Consider the following 25,326-nt stretch of genomic DNA (forward strand, 5'->3'; position numbering starts at 1 on the left):
TTACTTCGTCTGATTCCGCAGTATGACGGAATCGCCCGAATTGTCATGATTGCAATCGGAACTACATCGGCTATTATCATTAATCCGAAGAGTGACGGAAAAGGCCGAAAAGTTGCGATTGGCACGATTGCGGCTGGTTCCCCGTTCAACCATGCACCAACAGATGTAAGCAGGAAACCACCTAACCGGAACAAGTTTTCCATATGAAAAAAATCTCAATTTTACATTACAATTTTCAGTTAATTTATAATTAGCTGCTTACACAAGGTAATAGAAATACTAACAATGAGATTGTCGCTACTGTCAGATGGTTCCCACAAAAATTATGCTGTTCATTTTAATCATTTAGATTACAGAAGAGCCCATAGGCACTTTGGATAAAATAACCCTGAACTCAAACATCTACGTTAAAAAAATTGTAACATTCAATTATATTTGAGTTCTACAAACCTCTCAAGGGTTATTTTATCCCGAAACCAAGTGCCTATGGTAGAGCCTAGTTTAGGTTCAAGACACTTTGGGTTATGTGCGTGGCTCCCCTTCTTGATCCGCACTTATATGTACACCATGTCTATTTTTATTGTGCAAACCGTATGTCTAAATATTTTTGCATATTATCACGACCTGGTCACATGTCTTAAACATAAATTTTGTTTTCCGCTATTTTAACAATGTTTAAAAAAGTCCCTGAAATATCATGATTTCATAAAGATAACAACGTACGCTTTTCTTTGATTCAAACTTTGATGTGAGAGGACTGGAATGAGTTTCGGCACTGTTTTGCGCTTTCATTTATGCCGAGAACCAAAATCCCTGCAGCGGTTACAGTGTAAGAAATTAGGATTTGAATCGACTAGGCTGGTCGGACTACCAGATTGGAATATTCACTAGCCCAAAAGACATTTCACTAGCACGATTCATTTGTTCAAAACAGTTTTTTATATTGCCTTTGAAAATACAGTAGCCTGGTCGGGCTTGTTACTGTGAAAAGTTGGTAGCCCGAGGAGAAATTTAGTAGTCAGGGGCTATAAGACTACTGCTAATTTCGTACACTGCGGTTACTTCTCCTAATCAGTACAAAAACCAAATCAAGAAGTCTGACTGAAAGGGCCGAGTAGTTGCGATTTAAGTTCTTTTTCCCAGCGATTTTTCTGCTGTAATTTACGGGAAAGATTCCAGTTTTTTTTCTCTACTTTGGGAATGGTGCCGGTACCAGACTGATTGGGAAAAAATGCGTTATTTTGACTAAAATTGGGAACTTTTTTAATGCATTTTTTCAGCTACAAAGAAGATTAGACATCATGAATAAAGATAGCTAACAGCTTCTACTGTCTAGATAGAACTATTGAGTGGTGATTTATATGAATATGTTGGATTTAAATGATTTTAGAAAAATCACTTTGCCTTGTGGGCAATTTGAACAGTCATTTTGGGAATTTAACATTGGAAATTGGGAATTTTAATGTCTATTTTCTATTGGTAATGGTACCGTTTTAGGGTAGTAGTTATATAAAGAAAAAAAACACTGATTAAAAGAATAAATTCATCAACTGATTTACACCAGAAATGAATTGCATGCGATAACATAAATACTTGAAATATATGTAGGTCAGAACTTTGTGTTTACATTTCGAAGCTTGGTATCTTCAGGAAATTGTAGTTGGTAAAAATTTTACTTTTTTAAAACGTTATGAAATTCTTTTCAAAGTTGTTCATGTGTTAGACACTTAAAATCTCATACTGATATAAGCAAAAATTTCAAAATTAATTCTTGTAATAAATAAAATACTTTTAGTTTTTTATATTTAGGGGTGGAGAAGGGCGGGGTCTATACTCCAAGTGTCTGTGGGTAAGATTTTATAAACTTGTAATAAAAAAGGTATTTAAGGGACCTTTGAAATAAGTTGAATTCAAACTTTAAACATTGAAAATGTATTATGTGTGCAAAATTTAGACTATAAGAATATGCATTATATCTAGAATATTTAAATTTGTCCTAGGACAGGGCGGACCGTACCAGGGTGCACCATATGTTTGGACGGGAAGGAGCATATTTTGAGACAGGGCGGATTGAGATGAGGCGGACCATGCATATTTTCAAACTTAATATTGCTTTTTCATTATTTATTATATTTTGGTATCATTTTCATCATAAACATGTTGTATATTTAAGGATTTGATATTGAACAGATTTGTATTAAAGAATTTTAAAAACATCGATCTAGTATTAGTTAAATATATATGAATTTATCATGTCCACATGGCATGTGGATTAATCTAACTTTATATTCATTATAATAAACATTGACCCATACAATTATGAAATAGGTAGCTTAAGCTAATGGGAATGGATTGAAAAAATCTCATATGTAAGACATTATTATCTATTTGCGCACGGATTTATAAATCCGTAATTTGCTTAAATAAATGCTTCTAAACTTTAAACAATTTTCTTTATTGTAATATTTTTAAACATACTATTCAGTGATTTTTTTCCATGTATTTTACAGCCGAATAAAGGCTGTTTCCCCTAGCCCAAAATAGGTATATTTTCCCCTAAAAATTCTAATATTTCCCCTAAAATTCCTCGTGCTCTTTCTAACCAGAACCATGACTTAACAGCATCTGACTTATATCATCTGGAAGACAGAAATCTGTGACTACATTGTGCCAAATTGAATTTAAGTCACTTTATATTTCAATAAACTGGTTGTTGTAATGCTGAATGACCAACCCATGATATTTGAAAATGTTTAGGGTAAAAAAATAAACCTAAATATATAAAAAGACTGCCCCCACTCTTTTTATAAATTGAAAGTTACAGATACATTCTGACGGATAATTACACACACAAAAGCAAAGAAACATTAATATTTAAATATTTTTATTTCATTAAAGGGCAGTCCGCCTTGTCTTTAGTCACTGTCCTCCCTGTTCCAAAATACAGTCCGCCCTGTCCAAACACACGGTCCGCCCTGGTACAGTCCGTCCTGTCCGTAATTCATTTAAAACATGCTTATGCTTGTACCCTTTCAAAGGGCCTTTGTGATAATTGTATTTTGACATTTTGAAATCTGCTAACAGTCTGTGCGAAAGTCTGTCGGTCCTCGGACCTCGCCAACTAAAAATCAGGAGGGCTGAGATAAATTTCTATACAGTCAGTCCTCATGTCCGAATAAAATTTCAGCCAGTTTGAAAATTTTTGGCCTTCTGAAATATGCAAACTTCCAAGATCAATCTTCTTTTTTTTCATTTTTGCTTGTATTCATAGACCCAGATAACCAAAATCACCGCAAGATACAACCAGTTTTGCTAAGTAATGTAGGCCACCATCTTGTCTTGGACAAAAACATATTTTGTCTCCAACCTTTGAAAGATGTATCGTTTTCTTGTGAATTAAACTAAACTAAACTTTATATACATGTATTATGTTTTTGTATATTTTTTTCATAGTATCTGATAGTTAAGTCTGATAATTCATATTTTCTAAATATTTTTGTTTATAATTATCCCCACCCCTACAAAAAAATACCTTTCAGAGTCCGGGCCGGGAAAAAATCATCAGGGCCGGAAATAAATCTAAGGATCCCAGTCCTTGTGGCCGGAAAAAAATTTTGACTTTCGCATTGACTGTGCTAAAATATTTCATGCATATACTAATAAAAGCTATGCAGTTGGTAAATTGTGATGAAATAACTAGCCAAACTCTCGATCAACAGTCAGTTAAACTATTGTGTGAAGATAGACTTTTTGACATGTCTAATTAATTAGACAACAGTAGGTAAACAAATGCCTATAAATTACTCTAATTGCATCAAATTGTGTATTAACTTATTTGACATTCATGTGTACTTAATACTTTGTTTATTGTTGCTATTGACTGATTCATAATTTATCTCATGTACTATGATATAGAAGAATTGATAACAATTCACTCCACTGATGAATCATCTCATAATGAGTCGACACACCCCACTTTACTCTTTATATTTAAAACACTGAATATGTGACAATCTTTGTAAAATAAATAAAAGGTTTGGTGGGTGTTTTTATTTGATGAAAAAACTTACTGTACATGTTTATGATTTTTTTTTCATACTTATTAGTTACAAATGTACTTTTTTCTGTTTTTAGGACTAATGGAGGCTTTTCAGGGATGAATTCATTGAATTGTGTATCAAGTAAAAGTACGAAGAAGAAAAAATCATCTCTAGAAACAAGAAATGAGAAGAAAGAAGCATTCAATATGGCAGATAAACCTGACAGTGAGTCACCTTCACCGTCAGTAAATAGATCAGATTCATTGATTGAGGAAACACATGTAACCGATGCTGAGACCGGGCATACAGGAAGTATTGGAAAACATATTGAACAAATAGAAAACATTGATGATTCACAAAGTGAACATGATATAAGTGGGAGTGAAGAAAAAACTCAAAAATCTTGTGCAAAGGATATTACAGAAGTAGAGATTAGTGGTGATACTATTGAAAATAAGGAGAAGTCTGAGATTAATCTGGAAGAATTAGGGTTTGTAGAGGTGAATGAGTCTGATGTGGTAGATATGGCATCTGTAAATGCTGGGAAAGTGAAGTTTGATATGGAAGTCGAAGATGAGACTGTTGAAGTGTTTAGTGAATTTGTTGACATGAGGTCTGTGATTGGAGATATAAAGGTTAAACACAGTGTTGAAGAAGTTGTAGAGATAAGTGCAGAACTGCTGTTGCAATACTTGAAGAGGCATCAGAAAAAGCAATATAAAGCTGTATTACGGAATGGTAGCTGGGATATTAAACATAACATCAGACATTCTTTATGGTTTAATATTTGTCACTACCTACACAAAGCCGATGATCATGATATTTTTAGTGAATTTGCAGAGGATTTGTTCTCACCAGGTAACTATAATTAGTTATTTTGTTAGTTGTAAAGACTTGCATGTATGTTAACTTAATCAAGGCATTTCTTATTTTAACCCTTCTGTATGAATCACTTATTGAAAAGTTATGAGTTATAAAAATAACTTAAGATAATGGCTTGCAAAGACAATCATATTTTCCATGAAATAAGGACAAGGTCTTTGCCACATTCAAAATACATTCTGTTACTGTAGTAACATTAGCAGGGCTACAGATAACATTTTGTGTATATTGGGTAATTACCCCTTATTTTGTGATCTATTGGGTTTTTCTATTTTCTTTGAGTTCTTCCTGTATTTTTTACCCTACCCCCTCTAACCAATTTGGGTTATAAAGTACAAGTTCATGCATTTTACCCAACATTTTTGACCTTCATTGTAGACATTTGTAGGTTTTGTACAGTTATTAAAAGCTACTTACTACTTTGCTTTATGGTTTATTGGCCTAGGAGATTTCCAAGTAGCCTTTAGAAATTAAAGGTTAAAACATGTTGAAACAGTATGATCTGCCTGATGTACGCGTTAAGTAATAATTTTCGTCATTACGCACCAGTTCAAATGTAGTTTGTATAAATAAGAATTCATTTACTTTTTCTTACCCTTAGTTATTATTTCTATTGGGTTTTTAGACATTTTAATTGGGTAATAACGCAAATACGCATGCTATCTGCAGCCCTGCATTAGAGTTTTGACAGTCAAGTTCTGCAGAATGTTTTTTGTGTTTTTTTTCAAAGAAACATGAGTCATAGTGAATGTACCGCCTTTATTATTTTTTAATGAGTATTCGAATGAATTATTGTTGCATGAAATATACTTTGACTGAAAGAAAATTGCTGCTTAGTTGATATTTATAAGATTGAATTAATTAATTGAATGTGTTTAGTAATGTTATTAGGAGCAGTTTATAATAAAGCTATAATTAAGATCTACATATAAATGTATATGTTTAAAAGATATTTTAGATAAAACTACAATCCATAAAGATCATTTGAGCCGCGTCACAACAAAACCAAAATAGTGCGTTTGCGACCAGCATGGATCCAGACCAGCCTGCTCATCCGCGCAGTCTGATCAGGATTCGTGCTGTTCGCTTACATGTACAAACGGTATAACAAGTAGAGAAACATGGATCCTGATCAGACTGCGCACATGTGCAGGCTGGTCTGGATCCATGTTGGTCACAAACCCATTATGTTGGCTTTGTCATGGCATGGCTCAATTTTGTGTTTAAATCAGCATACCTCCAGAATGACACTTATTCTCATGAAATTTTAAAAAATGTGTTTAAAAGTAAAATATTGTGTACATAGTCAAGTGAAATAAGAAAGTAATTGCAAACACGAAATCAACATAAATTCATAGAGAGGTCAAAATATGCAAAATAGCCCTAACTGCATTTGTTACTATAGACTTATTGTCTAATAAATCATTACTTGAATCTTTTATCATTTTACTTTTCTTAAAATCTTAGTACATTTTTCTGAAGTTTTGATTTTCTTGATATATTTTGGGCCCATCTGGAGGACATGCAGCTTTAAAGGCTTATAATATAAAAAATATATTTCTATAGATGTGTGAATAAGAAAATACGAAATTCTAATAATTCTTTTTCCGTATTTTTAGGAGATGCATCAGATATTAGGGTTCCAGCGTTTGTGGACGTTGATCACTTGAACTACTATCACTTGTCGCAGGATGGCATTCACAGTGCCAAACAAATACTGTGTGTACTGGAACACTCGTGTCCTGATATTATATACAGTCCGATTCTGTTCTCTGTACTTAGTTTGTTCCTGCATTACATGGACGTATCCCAGTGTTATAACTGTCTATATTCATTGCTGCGTAACAAAGAAAGCGGATTCTTACCAACGACCAAAGTATCGGTGGAAGCCTCTAAACTAGTCATCCGAGATCTTGCCAAAAAATATGCCGTATGTATACTAATAATTGCTGTTTGTTTTTTTAGTAAATGTATGTTATTTGTTCTTCAACAACTTGTGCTTGTACATGTACAGTTTAGTTTCTTTCTTCTTCTCTTGCCCTTTTGAGAATGATTCTTGGTCAGTGAGCCCAATCAAGAAAACTGTAAGTCATTAATTATGCTTATAGCCAACTTGTGAATGCCAAGCATTATAAATAGCATTAACTGATAGTCAAACATTTTTATTTAGTTTATACAGAATTTATTTTAGTAAATGATTGTGTAGGAAGTATAAGACACTGTCTCAAATATGTTCCTGGAACCACCCAGTAACTGATCAAAAAGTGTAAATTTCTTGCTCAAGAAAGCAACGCCTTGCCCCTGACAGGGTTTGAACCAACACGGCTATCCATCCTGAAATAACTAGTCCAAACATGAACCACTCAGCCATGTCGCCACTTTATATTTGCTGTACATTAACTTGCAATTCTGTCTTTTTTTCTTCAGAAATCTGGTTATGTGCTGGTGGTACGAAATTGTGGTAATGTGGACCAGGTATTTGACACATGGATCTGGTGGATATTTGAAGATCTCCCTTTCTCATACTTGGTAATTTTGTCCTAAGTTTATTTTAGTATTAATCTGTTTTTTAGGCCACTTCTGGGGTCAGACTTTGGTCCTTTTTCAAAAAAAAAAATATTATATGTGTTTTTCTCCTACTGTTAGCAACCCCCTGTAGTTTTTGATATTAAAAGACCAAAAACTTGTTGCATTTCTGTATTTTTAGCGGAGATGTTGGTAGTTCTTAATAGTAATTGCTTTTATACATGCTAATATGGTAGTATACGTACTATACAATACATGTATTGTAATTGTGATGTAAAAGGTTGGTGTGCCAATATTAAGGTGTTTTAAGCTCCACTATACGAAGTATATGGAGAGCTGTCCTACTCGTCCCGGCGTCTGCGTCAGATTTCACATTTAAGTTTTGGTGCAGTAAAATATTTTTCACTATAACTTTTCATTTCTTAAGGTATCAACTTGAAACTCAAATATATGTTCCTTATCAACCACATCTTATGGAATTATGAAATAAAGTAACATTAAATAGTGTTTTCTTATTTCAGGTACGGATTATGGACTGCTACCTTAATGAAGGTATCAAGGTGTTTTATCGGGTTGCCTTGGCAATACTCACACTGTTTGCAAAGACCAATAGTATGTATTTTAGTGACATTCATCTGACAGTATAATATATAATATCTTATCACAATCACTTGCCCCTCATCCTTGAGTTCAGTACTTAAATATTAAAATGCAAATATTTTGTACTTTCTAAATCTTTTTAAATTTGATATTCTGTTATAGTTTCCAAAAGTGACTCATTGGCCAGTTAGCTTAGTTGTCATTTTTATGTTTTTTTGCAATTCAGTTTAGTTGTTTGATTAAGTGTTTGGTATGGATGTCAGAATACCACTTTGTTTAACACTTGCCCCGCACCGCTGTGGTTTCGAATCCCACCAGGGACTTCGGAATATTTAATGCGAGGAAGCTGTCCAGCTAGCTTACAGAATGTTGGTGGTTCTATGGAGGTGCCTGCTTGTGTCTGAAATAATGCATGGAGTAAAGCTAGAAAGTCACCATATGACATATACTGTGTTTGTATGGCGTAAGATACAAACAAAAAATAAACACAAAAAATATAAAAAAATGCATTAAAAATTTGTTAACATTGCAACCTTTATCTCAAATTGTTTCACAATCAGTGCTACTTTCTGCAGGTAGCAAGCATTTTAAAAGTTATATATCCATTATTACTACATTAATCACATGTTGTCCTCTTCTAGAGAAAATAAAAATTTATTCATCCTGTGGCTTAATGCACATTAGATGTAACTGATATAGAAATAAAATAAATGAAATCTCAGTTTTAGTACTTAATATCAGCTCTACATGATATACATTTATGATAAATGTTATTGTTTCAAATGTTTATTTACTTCATTTAGTCAAAAAATCGCCAAAGAAAGACAACAGTACGGGCAATATTTTGTCAGCTCTGCGGCAGTTCTGTCGTGAAGTGCCAGTCGGTGTTGATAAACTTTTAAAGGTTAGTTGGCTTATAAGTAATATTGAGTTATTAGCTCCACTTTTCTAAGAATAAAAATGGAGCTATTGTCATGACCTTCTAGTAAGCATTGGCTTTGGCATAGGTTAACCTTTTGTCAAGGTATATTTTCTTAAAAACTATAAAAGCTATTCACTTTAAACTTGGTATTCATGTTTATTGTCATAAAAGGACGCCATCTCAAGTGGGCAGATGATCCTAAAATTATTTTTTGCATAGTTATGCCTCTATCCTGCATATATTTAACTACCCAAGACTGAGAAAAAGTGGAATGTGCTGTCCATGGACTTGCCTTGTCTTAATAAGCTTTACATGTAACTAGGGGAACTGGTGAAGGCAAAAATGTGGCAAAATATCAAAATATAATCTCAGTTATAACTATCTGAAGGAAGGTCAGGGATTCTACTTAGGTGTTATAATACACAGAGCAGCACCCGGGCTTCTGTTGAATATATCTTCACTTGTAGCGTACAAAAACAACATCAGAACTGATATGAATGTAATTTTAATGAAAGAAGCGCAGTTCAATGAAAGGCTATATTTTGATCCTCTTGAAACCTTACCTTGACATAACTTATTCCTAGTTTAAATATAATTATAAATTTGAAAATGTACATTTTGTTAACTTAGTGGTTAATTCCTATTATATTTAGAAGGACTTAAGCCATTTCCAGTTTGTTCAAATAATATTTATAGTACTTTTTAGCTTGACTTTGTTTGAGGAAAAATATAGAGGTATTGTTACAGTCATAATTTAGATATGAACTTCACCTTTAAATAACCTTGACTGTCAAATTATTGAATTTTGATTATATTCTTCATTTTGTCATTTTTTTATGAAAAGATTCATACTTGGACAAAACATGAAGTGTGACAAGACAGACCTATTAAAATTTAAAAAAGGAAAAACCTTTAATTTCCTAAATAATTGTAAAGATTTGTTTAAACCCTTAATTTTTTTGCTTTAAGAAATAGATTTAAAAAATCGAGCGTTGCCCCCGGAAGGTGGCAGCTCTTGTTAAGCATTCTAGTGATTAGAAATTAGCATTTATTTTGAACGTGCACTGCTGAAGTATGAATATTTTATTGTCGTGATTGTTTTACAGACTGGGTTCTCAATCAGAGGTCTAGGTAGGAAAGAAATTCGCAAGCTACAAGTAAAACATGAGATGTATGTCACAAGTACTAAACACGTCAACAATTTTAACGAGGGTCAAGCGAGTCGATTATCAATTACAAGGTCGTTCAGCGGACCAATTGTCTTACAGAACCTTGGAACGGATACTCTTACTGTAGATATGGTAAGTTTTGTTGACATTACGTTTACAAGTAACCTTAATTTACAACTACTACTAATAAACCCCATATGTGAGGTTTGAAATTTAACAAGGGAATCCGTATCAAAAAGTCATTAAAGGGACACCACTGAGGTCTGAAAGCCTAAAAACATAAAATTTTAATTTCTTACATTAATGAACTGGGGCACATAAAACAGGGAGATATGCAAAGATGGTTAAGAAATATACCTTGAAATAAATTGTACTTTTGTGCCGTTATTAGCCAGATTCTGGTAAAAAGCTATTTGGGGTCATTTTTAATAAATTGAATATTAATTCTGGAAAAAAGAGTTATCAAATGATTTGAAATTTTGCAGTCTAGACCTACATCAATCAACATTTATCTCTTAAAATTATTTCCAGTCCTGCCATTTCAATAAACCTCAGTGAATTCCCTTTAATTATTAAAGGAGTTCCACTGAACTTGGTTCTTTAAAGCAAATATGCAAAAGACATAAAGAAATATAATAAGAATTAAATTGAAAATGAATTTCTACGACACTTATCATTTTTTGGTTATTTAGTACAGTTATAATAATTCTTTTGGAAAAAATTGAGCTTGTGTTATGATATTTTGCACATTAAGTAATCAGTTCAGACATATATCAAATTGTTAATGAATCTCAAAAAAAAAATATTTCCAGTCCCATCATGTTAAGTGACCTCAGTGGAGTCCCCTTCATAGTTACAAATTGAAAGTGTCAGAATGAAAAGTCAAAGTCTATACTTAGGGTAAAGAATTAACAAAATAAGATCATGGCTTATACAAAATTGTGAGTGTTTAATAATGTAATGATTTCAGTGTTGAAAATTCTGTTGTTTCCCCATTAATTGCTATACAAATGTAAGTGAAATTTCCATGTTTCTATTGTTTTATTAAGAAGAAGTCAATGATATTTTAGACAAAATGTAAAGCAAATAAAATAGAATAGATACAGCTGTGTTGCACTGCATTCTCAGTCGTAAGATACAACTTTTTTGCACTGTCTCTCATGTTTTTGTATTGTAAACATGCAAGCTGGGATATGTAATTCAATAAAACTTAAATCTTAAGATATAACCATTTTGCACTACGACCTTAAAGATCCTGTATGTTTTGTGATTGATATTGTCACTGTGTGTATACCATACTTGCAAATATATATATATAATTATGCAAGTAAAACAATTTTCAAACATCGAAGAATATTTAAAATGTGTACTGCAAATATTTGTGCACATAATATTTAATCAATTAATTACATGCATTCATTTCTTATTGGAAAATTTGACTTAGAATTTATAGAAAATAAATTTCTAATTACCTCCCTTTATTTACATGAAATGTTAAATTGGGTAATATCTTTATAAATAATGCTTATTGGAACTTACAATATTGACAAATCTTAATTTGAGCATCATATTTATGAAATGAAACCATAAAAAATTTGTGTTACAGAATCTTTAATATTTTATCTTTAATTTAAAAATCAAACAAACAAAAAAACACACTCAAGAAAAAACATTGTTCATTTATTCATATTAAGCCAACATTGTTCATTTATTCATATTAAGCCAACATTGTTCATTTATTCATATTAAGCCAACATTGTTCATTTATTCATATTAAGCCAACATTGTTCATTTATTCATATTAAGCCATGCACGGAGGATCGATTACGGTCTAGATCAGTTGGATCTCTTCAGCCATATATACAGGAATCTTCAATCCTTCATAGGAAGAGTGTGAGTTACTTCCCTTTACTGTTGTGGGCAGGCAGTTATCAGTTACTAGCATCACAGTTACTTCCCTTGTTTTACTGTTTTTTTTAGACCACTTTTGTTGCATTAACTATTATAACAGTGCAAACAATTGTTTTAGGGCAGTTCCTTCCCTTGGTTACGTTTTTTTGACTACTTTTGTTGTATTAACTATTGTATTAGTTACTCCAATGCTTTAGTTATTGTTTGGGTTTTTAATCTTTTGTTGATTTAAGCTTTTGATTTAAGCTTTTGTTGTTGAAATTTGATGAGAAGCACATTCTGGTATACTGAAAAATACATGTACTGTCTTTTACCTGTGATAACCAGTGTATTTTCCAGAACAGTTTTAGATTTATCTTAGTAGAAATTTATTTTGCTTAATGGTTTAGTTTGTACAAATGTCAGATATTACATGTAGAAGTTTATACATTTTTCGTTTCCTTAAGTTTGATAATATTGTATCAGTAGTTTTATGTGTGTAGAAGTGAAATGTGACTGGCCTTAGTTACTAAATGTGGTTTATAGATATATATGTTGTGCTTAATATTTAATTTTTGAGTTCACAATATGAATTCATTATGCTTAATTCTAAACATGAGTTATTAACCCTCTAAGCTCGGTAAGGCTGAATTTCTCCGTTGCAATTGAAAGCAGACATTAAGTGTAACGGTCATTTGTCTCTAGCTGCTGATTCAGAAATCATGCGGAATTAGTAGTTAACCTTTTGCAGGGAAATTGGCTTTTACTGGTTAGACTTATTTTGGAAAGCTTAAGGTGGACCAACGACCATGACACAACCAAAAATGTATTGAAATCGAAGTAAAATCATACAAACAAACAACCTTGACAAAGTTGTTCACTATCACTGAAACAAAGGGGCGTCCGTGGTAGAGTGGTTAAGATCGTTGACTTCAAACCACTTGCCCCTCACCGCTGTGGGTTCGAATCCCGACAGGGACTTTGGATTCTTTCATATGAGGAAGCTTAGATCCAGCTAGCTTACGGAACGTCGGTAGTTCTACTCAGGTGCCCGTTCGTGCCTGAAATGATGCAAGGAAGGGCACCTGAGGTCTTCCTCCACCAGTAAAGCTGGAATGTCGCGATATGATCTATACTGTGTCGATTTGACCCCCCCCCCCCCCAAAAAAAAAAAAAATCACTGAAAACAACCATAAATGTGTTAAAATTGGCGTTGAATTGGGCAAGTAAACAAATTAATCTTGACAAAATTGTTAAACTATCACAGAGTCAAGGAAGAGTAGGATTAGTATGTTGAACCCATAACCTGTTGGTCTTTCTAAATGGACTTGTCCAGCTTCCATTTTAGGAGCTGTCCATTATTAATTTTGGGGATATATAATGAAAATTTTAAAGGGGCATAATTCTGAAAGCAATATTTTTTATGCCCCCGCCATGTAATGGCCGGGGCATATAGTGTTATCCTGTTCAGTCATTCCGTCCTTCCGTCATTCTGTCATTCCGTCATCATCAGTTTCCGTTCATTATCTTAAGAACGGTTGCACACATTCAACTCAAATTTGACATATGGATATGTCATGAGAAAATACAGGTGAAGTTCGAATTTGGTTATGGGTCGATGATTTTTGGCAGAGTTATGCCCCTTTTACATTGCAAATAATATGAAATTTTCAGTTTCCGTTCATTATCTCCTCAACGATACAACAGATTCAATTCAAACTTGACATATGGATATGTCATGAGAAAATACAGGTTAAGTTCGAATTTGGTCATGGTTCGAGGATTTTTGGCAGAGTTATGCCCCTTTTACTTTGAAAACAATATGAAATTTTCAGTTTCCATTTATTATCTCCCCAACAGTACAACACATTCAACTCAAACTTGACAAACAAATGGATACGTCAAAGGAATGCACAGGTCAAGTTCAAATTTGGTCATGGTTCAATAATTTTTGGCAGAGTTATGCCCCTTTCACTTTGAAAATAATATGAAATTTTCAGTTTCCGTTTATTATCACCCCAACGTTACAACACATTCAACTCAAATTTGACATATGGATATGTATTTGGAACGCCCAGGCCAAGTTGGAATTTGGTCATGGTTCAATGATTTTTGGCAGAGTAATGCCCCTTTCACTTTTAAAATAATTTGAAATTTACAGATTCTGTTCATTATCTACCCAACAGTGTTACATATTCAACTCAAATTTGACATAATAAATTATGGATATGTCAAAGGAATGGGCAGGTCAAGTTGGAATTTGGTCATGGTTTGATGATTTTTTGGCAGAGTTATGTCCTTTTCACTTTGAAAATAATATAGATACATCTTAGGAATAAGCAGTTTAAGTTTGAATTTGGTCGTGGTTCAATGATATTGGACAAACTTATCTTTCCTGAATGTTGGAAAAATTTTAAACTGTCAGTTTCAGCACTCATACTTTTGTGGAAATGTATGTAGCCATTATTTTGGCTACAAATATGCAATATGCTATTTTTAAAAGGTTAAGGCCTTGAACATTGTATGAAAATGGTTTGTGTTAACATTGAAAAAGTTTTAAGGGCTCTGAACTTAAAATGAAAAAAATATTTTGTGCAAACAAATTTGGAACTAAATATTATAACATCTGAAATTTTGGCTGCATGCGGGGGCATCCGTGGCATGATGACACATTTCTAGTTTAGTTATGCCTCTTTTTAACTTTAAATTTTTTACAGATGTGTGTTAACACCAAATGCAGTTTTATGTTTATATTTATCACTCGTTTTAAGAAAGTTGTGTTTGTGAGAGTTATGTATAAAACAAAGTTGTGTGACTAGTATCTGACTTGTTTACAGTTAACTATGGAACCAATATTGGAAAATATGCTGATGAAATTGAAACAGGTAGTCTTACATATAGAAATGCTAGAACTGTGTTTGCTTATATGCAGAACATCATGGTAATTTATATACTGTTTTTATTGTTGGTGACAGGATTTTTAAAAAGAAATTTAGGTTGTTTGGTGTAATAGACTAGTAGTTTTACTGTATTTAGTCAATAAATAACCAGAGGTTCGTCTGTAGCCTGGTGGTTAAGGTCTTTGACTTCAAAGCACTTGCCCCTCACCGTCATGGGTTTGAATCTTTCTTTGGGACTTTGGATTCTTCCTTGTGAGGATGGTATCCAGCTAGCTTATGGAATGTGTGTGGTTCTACTCAGATGCCCATTCATGCCTCGGATTTTGCTATCTAACTAGCTTATAGAATGTTTATGGTTCTCTTACTACTTAGATGCCCATTCATGCCTGAAATAATTCCACGGAGGGGAAACTGAGGTCTTTCTCGACCAGTGTAATTAAAGCTGGAAAGTGGCAATTTGACTTTTAAGTCTGTGTTTTTGGGACAAAACCCTACAAAAGAAAAACTAAATCACCAAATTTGTAATCTTTGCAGCAGGTCTGTTGTAAAATGATGCAAATACATTGTATTTTAAAAAAAATGATGCAATTCATAAAAGTTTAATTACGAGTTGTTTAAAAAAAATCAAAAATATTAAAAAGTTTGTGTCTTCAAATGAAGGTTTCTATGGTTATAAAATTTGACTGTTATTTGATGTTAATATTTGATTTTGATGCAAACAATTTTATTGCCTGCCATTTGATAAATTTACAAATAATCAAATTAAGTTGAAACAAAGGTCACTTATGTTTATGTTGTGGTTGAAAGAAATTTGTGCTACCTTTAATTATATGGTCAACTTTCCTATTAATTTAGTTTTGAACAAATCTATGATATTTGATTGGTGTAAAATTGAATGACATGTTAATTACTGTGTGCAGAGGTGTCAGTCATTGGTCAATGTTTGTTTATTCGGAGTTAATTTTCCTGTTAAAGGATATTAAATACCTATAAAATATGAAGCAAGGATGAACACATCTTTAAAAACAGGAAAAAGGGTTAAAGATAAATATTTTTAACCCTCAGCTGGCTCAGAACCAATAAGTGACTATAGCTTTTCCACTATATAAGAACCGGTACTGTCAGACCTGAGGTTCTATATTGTTCACAACTTATGTTGGTAGCTCAATTTTTAGCTCGACTATTGGATAAGAATAAGTAGAGCTATTGTAGTCACCCAAGTGTCTGTGTCGGCGTAACCACTTATGTTAAAGTTTTTGTAATTTTGTTGACAAAAAATACAATTGATAAAGTCAAAGTCTTTAAAAAAAGGAATTAACCTTTGTTAGAGACCACCTCCAAATACAAACCACTCTTTAAATTAAGACCACTCTTTGTCAACCAAGTAAACTTCAAATAAAGACCACCTGTCTATAAAGGCCATGTATGATCTCTCATTTGGTTGTTATGCATCATATAAATAAAATGCCTAAGGGCGGACATGTATGTTTAATCAATTAATTTGTATTGACATGATAAGATTTTTATGCCCCCACAATGTGGGAGCATATAGCGTTGCACTTGTCCGTCAGTCCGTCCGTACGTCCCGGAATCTTGTGAACGCAACTACTCTTAAACCAGATGGCAGATTTTGCTTAAACTTACAGGGATGAACAACCTTAATGTGTAGATGGCAGTAAAGGAAGCAATTTTTGCTGCGACCAAATTTAACAGAATTATGGCCCTTTGTTGCTTTTTTCACTAGATACTATGTAGAAATTTTGTGAACGCAACTCCTCTTAAACCGGATGGCAGATTTTGCTCAAACTTCCAGGGATTAACAACCTTAATGTGTAGATGGTAGTGAAGGAAGGAATTTTTGCTGCGACCAAATTTAACAGAATTATGGCCCTTTGTTGATTTTTTCACTATATATTATGTAGAAATTTGGTGAACGCAACTCCTCTTAAACCGGATGGCAGATTTTGCTTAAACTTCCAGGGATGAACAACCTTAATGTGTAGATGGTAGTAAAGGAAAGAATTTTTGCAGCGACCAAATTTTACAGAATTATGGCCCTTTGTTGATTTTTTCACTATATACTATGTAGAAATTTGGTGAACGCAACTCCTCTTAAACCGGATGGCAGATTTTGCTTAAACTTCCAGGGATGAACAACCTTAATGTGTAGATGGTAGTAAAGGAAGGAATTTTTGCTGCAACCAAATTTAACAGAATTATGGCCCTTTGTTGATTTTTTCATTAATAACTATGTAGAAATTTTGTGAACGCAACTCCTCTTAAACCGGAAGGCAGATTTTGCTTAAACTTCCAGGGATGAACAACCTTAATGTGTAGATGGTAGTAAAGGAAGGAATTTTTGCTGCGACCAAATTTAACAGAATTATGGCCCTTTGTTGATTTTTAGTTTTCAACTTGTGGCACATGTAGTCCAAAAAATATTTGACCTAGAGTCATAAGAATGACAGAACAGTGGCGTGTGGGGGCATCAGTGTCCTATGGACACATTTCTAGTTACTGCTTAAATCATGTTTTGAATTTACATGAAATTTAAATTTGATCTTGCTTGATGATGTGCCGCTTTAAGGCTTACAAAAGATATATTTTAATTTTGCTTTTCATTTGGTGTTATTTGTTTTATTAGGTTTACCTAGATCAAGTATTAGAATAGCCTGCTAGTAGCTAGCAGCTGATTTTTTCCTTGTCATGCAGCCCGAGTTATAATCAGACCTGAAGAATCAGCTGACATAATCTGTACTGTCTGATGATAATGTCTGCACTGCTTGCGGTGGACAGGTGTTGGTAGTTTTCACTCGGAGTCACGGCACTAAGCCACATTGCATTCACAAGAGCACAATTCAGCCACCGGCAGGCTGTCAAGCAGTTTAGCAGTACCAGAGCAGAGGTACAGTGCGAATGTCACCGTAGAAAAGATTTCATGATCAATCACAACAAAAGTGACCTGAGCCGTCAGGGAATCAAACCAGTAGGTCACCCAATTCACAGTCCAATGCTCTACCTATTGAGCTAACTGGAAGGTTCTGCACTACTTGCTTTTTTAAGGCAGTACATTTTTAGGATTTTTACCATGTTTACCTATAAATGATGAAGGGTTTTTGTCCAGAATAAAAATTTCCATTTGAGATATTAATTATGGTAAAGGTTAAATTACAGAAAAGATTTTTCAAAGCTGCATTCATTTAGGTGAGAAACCACATTTAATTAAAAAAACAAAAATCAAAGAATACAATACATGAACAATATTGATTTATTTATAAGTTAAATGTCACCTAATGTATAGGTAAATTATTCACAATACATGTGACTTAAGTAGAATATAACTTAAATAATAACTTTTATCACATATTGATCTCTATCTTTATGCTATAGAGTGATGTTTATTTCTAGATAATTTACCCTGAGCTGGCTTAAAAAATTAGCAAATGATTTTACCCATGCTACCACCAGTGCAGACCAAGTTTAAGCAGACACATCCATGCTGACATCTGCTGATGGTCTGCACTGCTCTTCTTATTTTGAAAATATCTCTTCAAATGATGAGTCCTGTTTTGTCCTGATTGAAAGATGGACAAGTCCATTAAAGATATTATTTATTAAGCATGTCCAAGCTATAGGTAATTGCCTAGTTGCTTTGAATAGTCACTTGTAAAAGCATTGGGCTAGTAAAGATATTAAAGGGACTTCTCTAAGTTTTTTTGACATGATGGGACTGGAAATAATTTTTCAAGATTCAGGTTCCATTTGATGTAGGTCTACACCAATGATTTTTGTGCAAAATTGCAGATCATTGACTAACTCTGTGTTTCCAGAATAATTATTCTAGTTGTGAAAAATGACCTAAATTGAAAAGCCTTGCAGCGCTAATTTCACTCAAATCAGAATAGCACAAAATATGATTTTCAATTTATTCCTTAACATATTTCTTATTTATCTTTTTGCATATCTCTGTTTTAAGTGACCAAGCTGATCTATATAAGAAATTCAAATTTTATGTTTTACATGTTTTAAGGCTTAATTTGACCTCCTTTAATTTATTAAATCTAGTAATTGGATAATGAGTCCTGTTTTTTAGCTCCCCTGTCACAAAGTGACAGGGTGAGCTTTTGTGATCGCTTTTCGTCCGGCGTCCGTCCGTCCGTCGTTCGTCCGTCCGTCGTCCGTCCGTCCGTAAACTTTTACTTTAAATGACATCTCCTCATAAACCACTAAGCCAATTTCATCCAAACTTCACAGGAATGTTCCTTTGTTGGTCACCTTTAAAAATTGTTCAAAGAATTTAATTCCATGCAGAACTCTGGTTGCCATGGCAACCGAAAGAAAAAACTTTAAATATCTTCTTTTAAAAAACCCTAAGAGCTAGAGCTTAGATATTTGGCATGAAACATCTTCTAGTGAGTGTCTACCAAGTTTGTTCAAAAAAAATCCCTGGGGTCAAAATTGGCCCCGCCCCAGGGGGTCATTGATTTTCCCTATATGCATATAGTAAAAACTTAAAAATTCTTCTTTTAAAGAACCCAAAGAGCTAGAGCTAAGATATTCAGCATGAAACATCTTCTAATGAGTGTGTACCAAGTTTGTTCAAATAAAAGCCCTGGGGTCAAAATTGGCCCCGCCCCAGGGGGTTATTGATTTTCCCTATATGCATATAGTAAAAACTTAAAAATTCTTCTTTTAAAGAACCCAAAGAGCTAGAGCTAAGATATTCAGCATGAAACATTTTCTAATGAGTGTGTACCAAGTTTGTTCAAATAAAAGCCCTGGGGTCAAAATTGGCCCCGCCCCAGGGGGTCATTGATTTTCCCTATATATGCATATAGTAAAAACTTAAAAATTCTTCTTTTAAAGAACCCAAAGAGCTAGAGCTAAGATATTCAGCATGAAACATCTTCTATTGAGTGTGTACCAAGTTTGTTCAAATAAAAGCCCTGGGGTCAAAATTGGCCCCGCCCCAGGGGTCATTGATTTTCCCTATATGCATATAGTTAAAACTTACAAAATCTTCTTTGAAAGAACTCAAAGAGCTAGAGCTAAGATATTCAGCAGGAAACATCTTCTAATGTGTGTCTACTTAGTTTGTTCAAATAAAAGTCCTGGGGTCAAAATTGGCTCCGCCCAGGGGGTCATTGATTTTCCTTATATGTGTATAGCAAAAACTTAAATAATCTTCTTTGAATAAACCCAAATAGCTAGAGTTTAGATATTAAGCATGAAACATCTTCTAGTGAGTGTCTACAAAGTTTGTTCAAATAATAGTCCTGTGGTCAAAATTGGCCCCGCCCCGGGGGGTCTTGATTTTCCCTATATATGCATATAGTAAAAACTTAAAAAGTTTCTTTGAAAAAACCCAAATAGCTAGAGTTAGATATTAAGCTTGAAACATCTTCTAATAAGTGTCTACAAAGTTTGTTCAAATAAAAGCCCCGGGGTCAAAACTGGCCCCGCCCCAGGGGTGTCACTGTTTTTAACTATATGTGTGTAGTAAAAACTTACAAAATCTTCTTTTAAAAAACCCAATGAACTAGAGCTTAGATGTTTAGCATGAAATATCTTCTTATGGATGACTACCAAGTTTGTTCAAATAAAAGCCCTTGGGTGAAAATTGGCCCTGCCGGGGGGGGGGAGGGGGAAACAGGGGGATGAGATCATTGTTTTTCATTACATGTGTGTAGTAAAAGCTTAACATAGTGAAACATCTTCTAATGAGTGTCTTCCAAGTTTGTTCAAATAAAAGCCCTGGGGTTTAAACTGGCCCTGCTCAGGGGGCCTACATACAGGTGAGCGACATCAGGGCCATCATGGCCCTCTTGTTTATAAGAATTAACAATCATGAAATCTGAGATCATGACACTTTTTTTTTTCAAGGTGAATTTTAACTATGATATTAGTTAAGTTCAATTTAAAGTGTCTTAATTAATATAGATTTCGATACAGAACCAACATAATTCATTTGCGACCAGCATGGATCCAGACAAGCCTGCGCATCCACGCAGTCTGATCAGGATCCATACTGTTCGCTATCAGTTTCTCTACATGTAATAGGGTTGGTAAGCGAACAGCATGGATCCTGATTAGACTGCGCGGAAGCGCAGGCTGGTCTGGATCCATGCTGGTTGCAAACCCATTATGTTGGTTTTGTCGTGACGCGGCTCATATAGATTTTGATACAGAAGTGGTAAACGTGAGGAAGTGAATGTTTAATTTCTGTATTTTGTCTGTCCCCTCGAGTGCACTGTGGGGGGAAAAACACACGGTGTAAATAAACCATAAATTTGTCTGTTTACATACAGACTTAATGTGTGAAGTGATGAACCAATGTATCTGGGATATTTTCAATTTCGTAATATTTAGTATCTCTCCTCAAAGTGAAACCGTAAATAAGGAATTTATATTTTCTTTGATTATCAGAATTTTCAGTTCTAAATGACTATAAAAACTAGACTGATTTATCTTTCAGTGTTTTTGTGTTTGTGATAAGTTGTTTTTACTTCATTGAAAGATCAAAACGGTATGTTAACACTCTTTAATGCAGGGTTAAAGATAGGAATAAATTGTCGCTTACTGTTGAAATTAGATTTGTAAGGGAGATTACATTAAATTGTCTTGGCATATTTTTACTCTCTTTTTTTGTAATATTATTTCGAGTCTGAAATTTGGCCTTATTTTGTAAACAGGCATACTTTCATGAAAAGGTCATATAATATTATGGCAACTTTTACATTTACCCCAACTTGAATTATTTTAAAGGTATGGTTATCAGCTAATATAAATAAAAATGATTTATAAAATATAAAGCATAATGCCAGATTAATGTTTGTAAAAAACCATTATCAAAATAAAAAGAAAAATTAAAAAATAAACACATGAAAACGTAAATTTATTGTAAACCATAATCAAGTGTAAGGAAATTATGATATTATACTTAAAAAATATTAATTATTAATCAAGACATACTGATCTGAAAATCTGGACATACTTACATAATTTATAATTGGAAACTATACATACTTATATGAAAATCTAGATATACTTGTAGGAAAATCTAGACAGATACTAAATGTATGAAAATCTAGACATACTTGTAGGAAAATCTAAACATACTTATAATTATGTAGCAATACTTAAAAATTTATATTTTGAAATGAAAGTTTATACTTTGGCATATTAATATTATTAATAATGAAAATATTAAGTTAGTAATGGTCATTCTCACTCCATGTGACTATCACAAGTATAGGACAATGTGGTACTAGCTACTTGGCTATACTATACATTGATAACAATGATAATATTATCAGCAGCACAGTAGTTATCAGTGGTCCATTATCACTATATTTATAACACCTTCACAATATAACACTCAGCAACTTGTGGAAATGAGCAATTTTTTGGTATTTTAAAATAAACCTAATTAATAGATACTGCTATATAAATACCAATGAATTAAGTAATTAATTCAAATGCATAAAATCAATTAATTTAATGATTTACCATATTATAAACCTTTTGCATTTTCTTCCTATTATAATTTATTCCTTTTATTAAATACTGTAATTTTGGATTTTTTTGTGAAAAACAGTAAAAAGATTATTTCTTTAATAATGTTAATTTTGGAGTTTAATGATATTAAGTTTATTGTATTTTATAAGTGTATATTCCTTTTTCTGAAGATTTTATTTTTGAAAAAAAAATTAATTTCAAAAATTGTATTTAAAATTTTCGTCTGCTTAAAATATTGATAACTTTAAACGATACAGATTAGTTCTATTTATTTCCTCAATTTTTATATACTTGAGTCATCTTGAAATGATGTTAAGATATTTCCTCATATCTGCAAAGGTCATTCAAGGTCAACATGTAATATCTTCAAATATTGTATCACAAAACTGAACACGAAAAACTAACAGAGGAAAAGCAACATGAAACGATGTTAATTCAACTTAATTGTTTTGATAATTGTTGTTCAACATTATTTTGTCAATGAAATTTTGTGTAAACATAATAAGTTTTTTTGAGCTTTAAGATAATAGTTACAATAAGAAATGAAGTGTGTTTTAAATAAATAAGAAATTAAACAGTAGGAATTTTTATTTCAATTTCCTTATCAACAGCTTCAAAGAGCGTGAGTTTAGAAAGGTATTATTTGTAACAATAAATTTGAACGTGCATTAAGAGCTGTGTATACAGGTAGAAAAATAATACATTTTAATCAACAAATAAGGTCACTGATTTTTGTTTGTTTCACTTTTCATTTTTAAGATAACGCAGAAAAACTTTTGGCATTTTTGAAGGAAAATGTTGCTATTGAATGGAATGTTTTGTTTTTAAGCAGAACTTCTACTATTATTTGATTGAACATCATTTGAAATATTTTAGCAGAAAACTATTATAAGAACTTTGTTAAAAAAAAGTTTATTTTTGTATTTATTAGTATATAATTATTATGAAAGCTGAAAGGAACTTAGAATGCTATTTGTAATACATTAGACATTTTGTCTGAAATTATAAATATTAAAAAAAAAAAACAGTACAAAGAACACAAAAAAAGTGATATATAGAGACAAGAACATTTTATTGGAAGGAAAAGAATTTTTTCACTTAATTACTGAAAAAAAATTGATCACAGATAAAAATTTAAAAAAATAAAAATCTTGTCAACGGGAACTTATTTTAAAACAATCAAAATCATACAGACTGGATAATTAAAAAAGATTTTTAAAGAAACATTAAAAGGAGCCAAAGCTTTTGAATTGAGTAAAACAAAAACAAAGAAGTCGAAAGTGTTTTAACTGAGCAAAACAAAAGAACTGTCAAAAGGAGCCACAGTGTTGTAATTAAGCAAAACAAGAAAAACTATTAAAAGTGGCCAAAGTGATTAAATTGAGCAAAACAGAAAAAATATTAAATGGAGCCAAAGTGTTTTAATTGAGCAAAAGTGAGGAAATGAACATATTATCAGGATGAGTTCATGTATGAGTTGGATTAAGAGATTGAGACATAAAGAGAAAGTAGAAAGTGAGTTTGAGCGAAAGATCAGTTTACATCTTAAAGATATTGTCCTCCGAAATTCTAATTTTAAAGCGGGATTTAAAGACTGTAAGGTAAATAATAGTTTTAAGAGTTATTTATTTAATTTACAATAATTTTTTATATAGCAGGCAGTTTTCTTGTTCGGCGTTCCATATTTTTATACATAATTATATATAATTATGTTGCTTGAATGAATTTTGAAAGAGGCGTCCGTGGCAGAGGGGTTCAAATAAGGTCTTTGAAATCAAACCACTTGCCCCTTACCACTATGGGTTTGAATCCTGACAGGAACTTTTGAATTTTATATGTGAGGAAGATATTCAGAAAGCTTAAAGAACATTGTTGGTTTTACTCTGCAGTTGCAAATGTTCTACCTTTTAAGTATTTTGAGTAAGGTTTTGATATTACTGTTGCACAAAATAAATAAATAGAGTGAACTGACTATTTTTTGAAGAAATACGAACTGTTAATTTACTGTCCTGTTTTTAATAGAGGATATTCAAGTTTTCAAATATGGGATGTATTTTCATATAGTGGTATGAAAATGAATATTTTATCAAAGGGCAGAAGTCACAAGTGAAATATAATTACTCTTATACTTTGAATTTAAAATAAATCCCGTAATTATAGAAATATTTTTACTTGAACTTTCTGTTTATTATACATTTTTGATCTTTACAATGCCTGGATTAAAGACTTCGTTTTTGCAGAATTTAGGAGAAAGATAAGTCTGACAAGATAACAGTGAAAATATGGAAAATATGTTTCACATACTGCAGTGAAAATAAGAAAAATGAAAATATGCTTTTTATTTTATCAATAATTCTCATTTTATTTATAAGTATATTATAAATAATTATACTTTATATGTGTTAATTATGTGTTTTGTCATCTAGCCCGTGCAATTGTTTCTACTTTGATGTAAGAGATGTAAGATATTATTCAAATGTAAAAACTAACATGCATATTAAGATTTATCATGCAAGAAACTCTCAGATAGCTCTGTATTATTTCATGTTCACAAAGATCGAGCCAGTGTTTTCCAAAATTCAATTTGCTAGTTTACAATAACAGGGTTTTTAAAGGAAGTCCACTGAGGTATTTAAGCCTAAAAACATTTCTTTCAGCTAGGGTGCTAAAACAGACAGATAAGCAAAAGATTAAGAAATATACTTGGAAATAAAATGAATTTCATAATTATTTATGTGCTATTCATAGCCGGATTTGAGTGAAAAACATTGAAACGTTTTTGAAATTTGGGTCAATTTACACTATTAAATAATTATTCTGGAAAAACAAAGTGAGTAAATGATGTCTGAGATCTGAAATTTTTCACGCAAGTAATTGGT

At 32.5% G+C, this 25,326-nt stretch overlaps 1 protein-coding gene across 2 annotated transcripts in view; it reads left to right on the plus strand.

Annotated features, from left to right (window-relative positions):
• Window positions 1-217: 217 nt before the first annotated feature.
• Window positions 218-25,326, plus strand: part of LOC132757091 (GTPase-activating protein skywalker-like) — a 29,202-nt gene continuing 4,093 nt past the window's right edge. Inside the window, exons 1-8 of one of the 2 annotated variants that reach the window (XM_060748275.1) lie at window positions 218-267; window positions 4,135-4,898; window positions 6,542-6,852; window positions 7,350-7,451; window positions 7,970-8,060; window positions 8,852-8,952; window positions 10,077-10,271; window positions 11,946-12,032. In XM_060748275.1, coding sequence (XP_060604258.1) covers window positions 4,157-4,898; window positions 6,542-6,852; window positions 7,350-7,451; window positions 7,970-8,060; window positions 8,852-8,952; window positions 10,077-10,271; window positions 11,946-12,032 — 1,629 coding nt within the window. In that variant the 5' untranslated portion in view covers window positions 218-267; window positions 4,135-4,156. The remainder of the gene's footprint in view (window positions 268-4,134; window positions 4,899-6,541; window positions 6,853-7,349; window positions 7,452-7,969; window positions 8,061-8,851; window positions 8,953-10,076; window positions 10,272-11,945; window positions 12,033-25,326) is intronic. The other variant, XM_060748276.1, reaches the window with a different exon arrangement.

Source organism: Ruditapes philippinarum, unplaced genomic scaffold (genome assembly GCF_026571515.1).
Source record: "Ruditapes philippinarum isolate M1 unplaced genomic scaffold, ASM2657151v2 ctg840_1_1_1_1, whole genome shotgun sequence".
Lineage (NCBI taxonomy): Eukaryota > Metazoa > Mollusca > Bivalvia > Venerida > Veneridae > Ruditapes > Ruditapes philippinarum.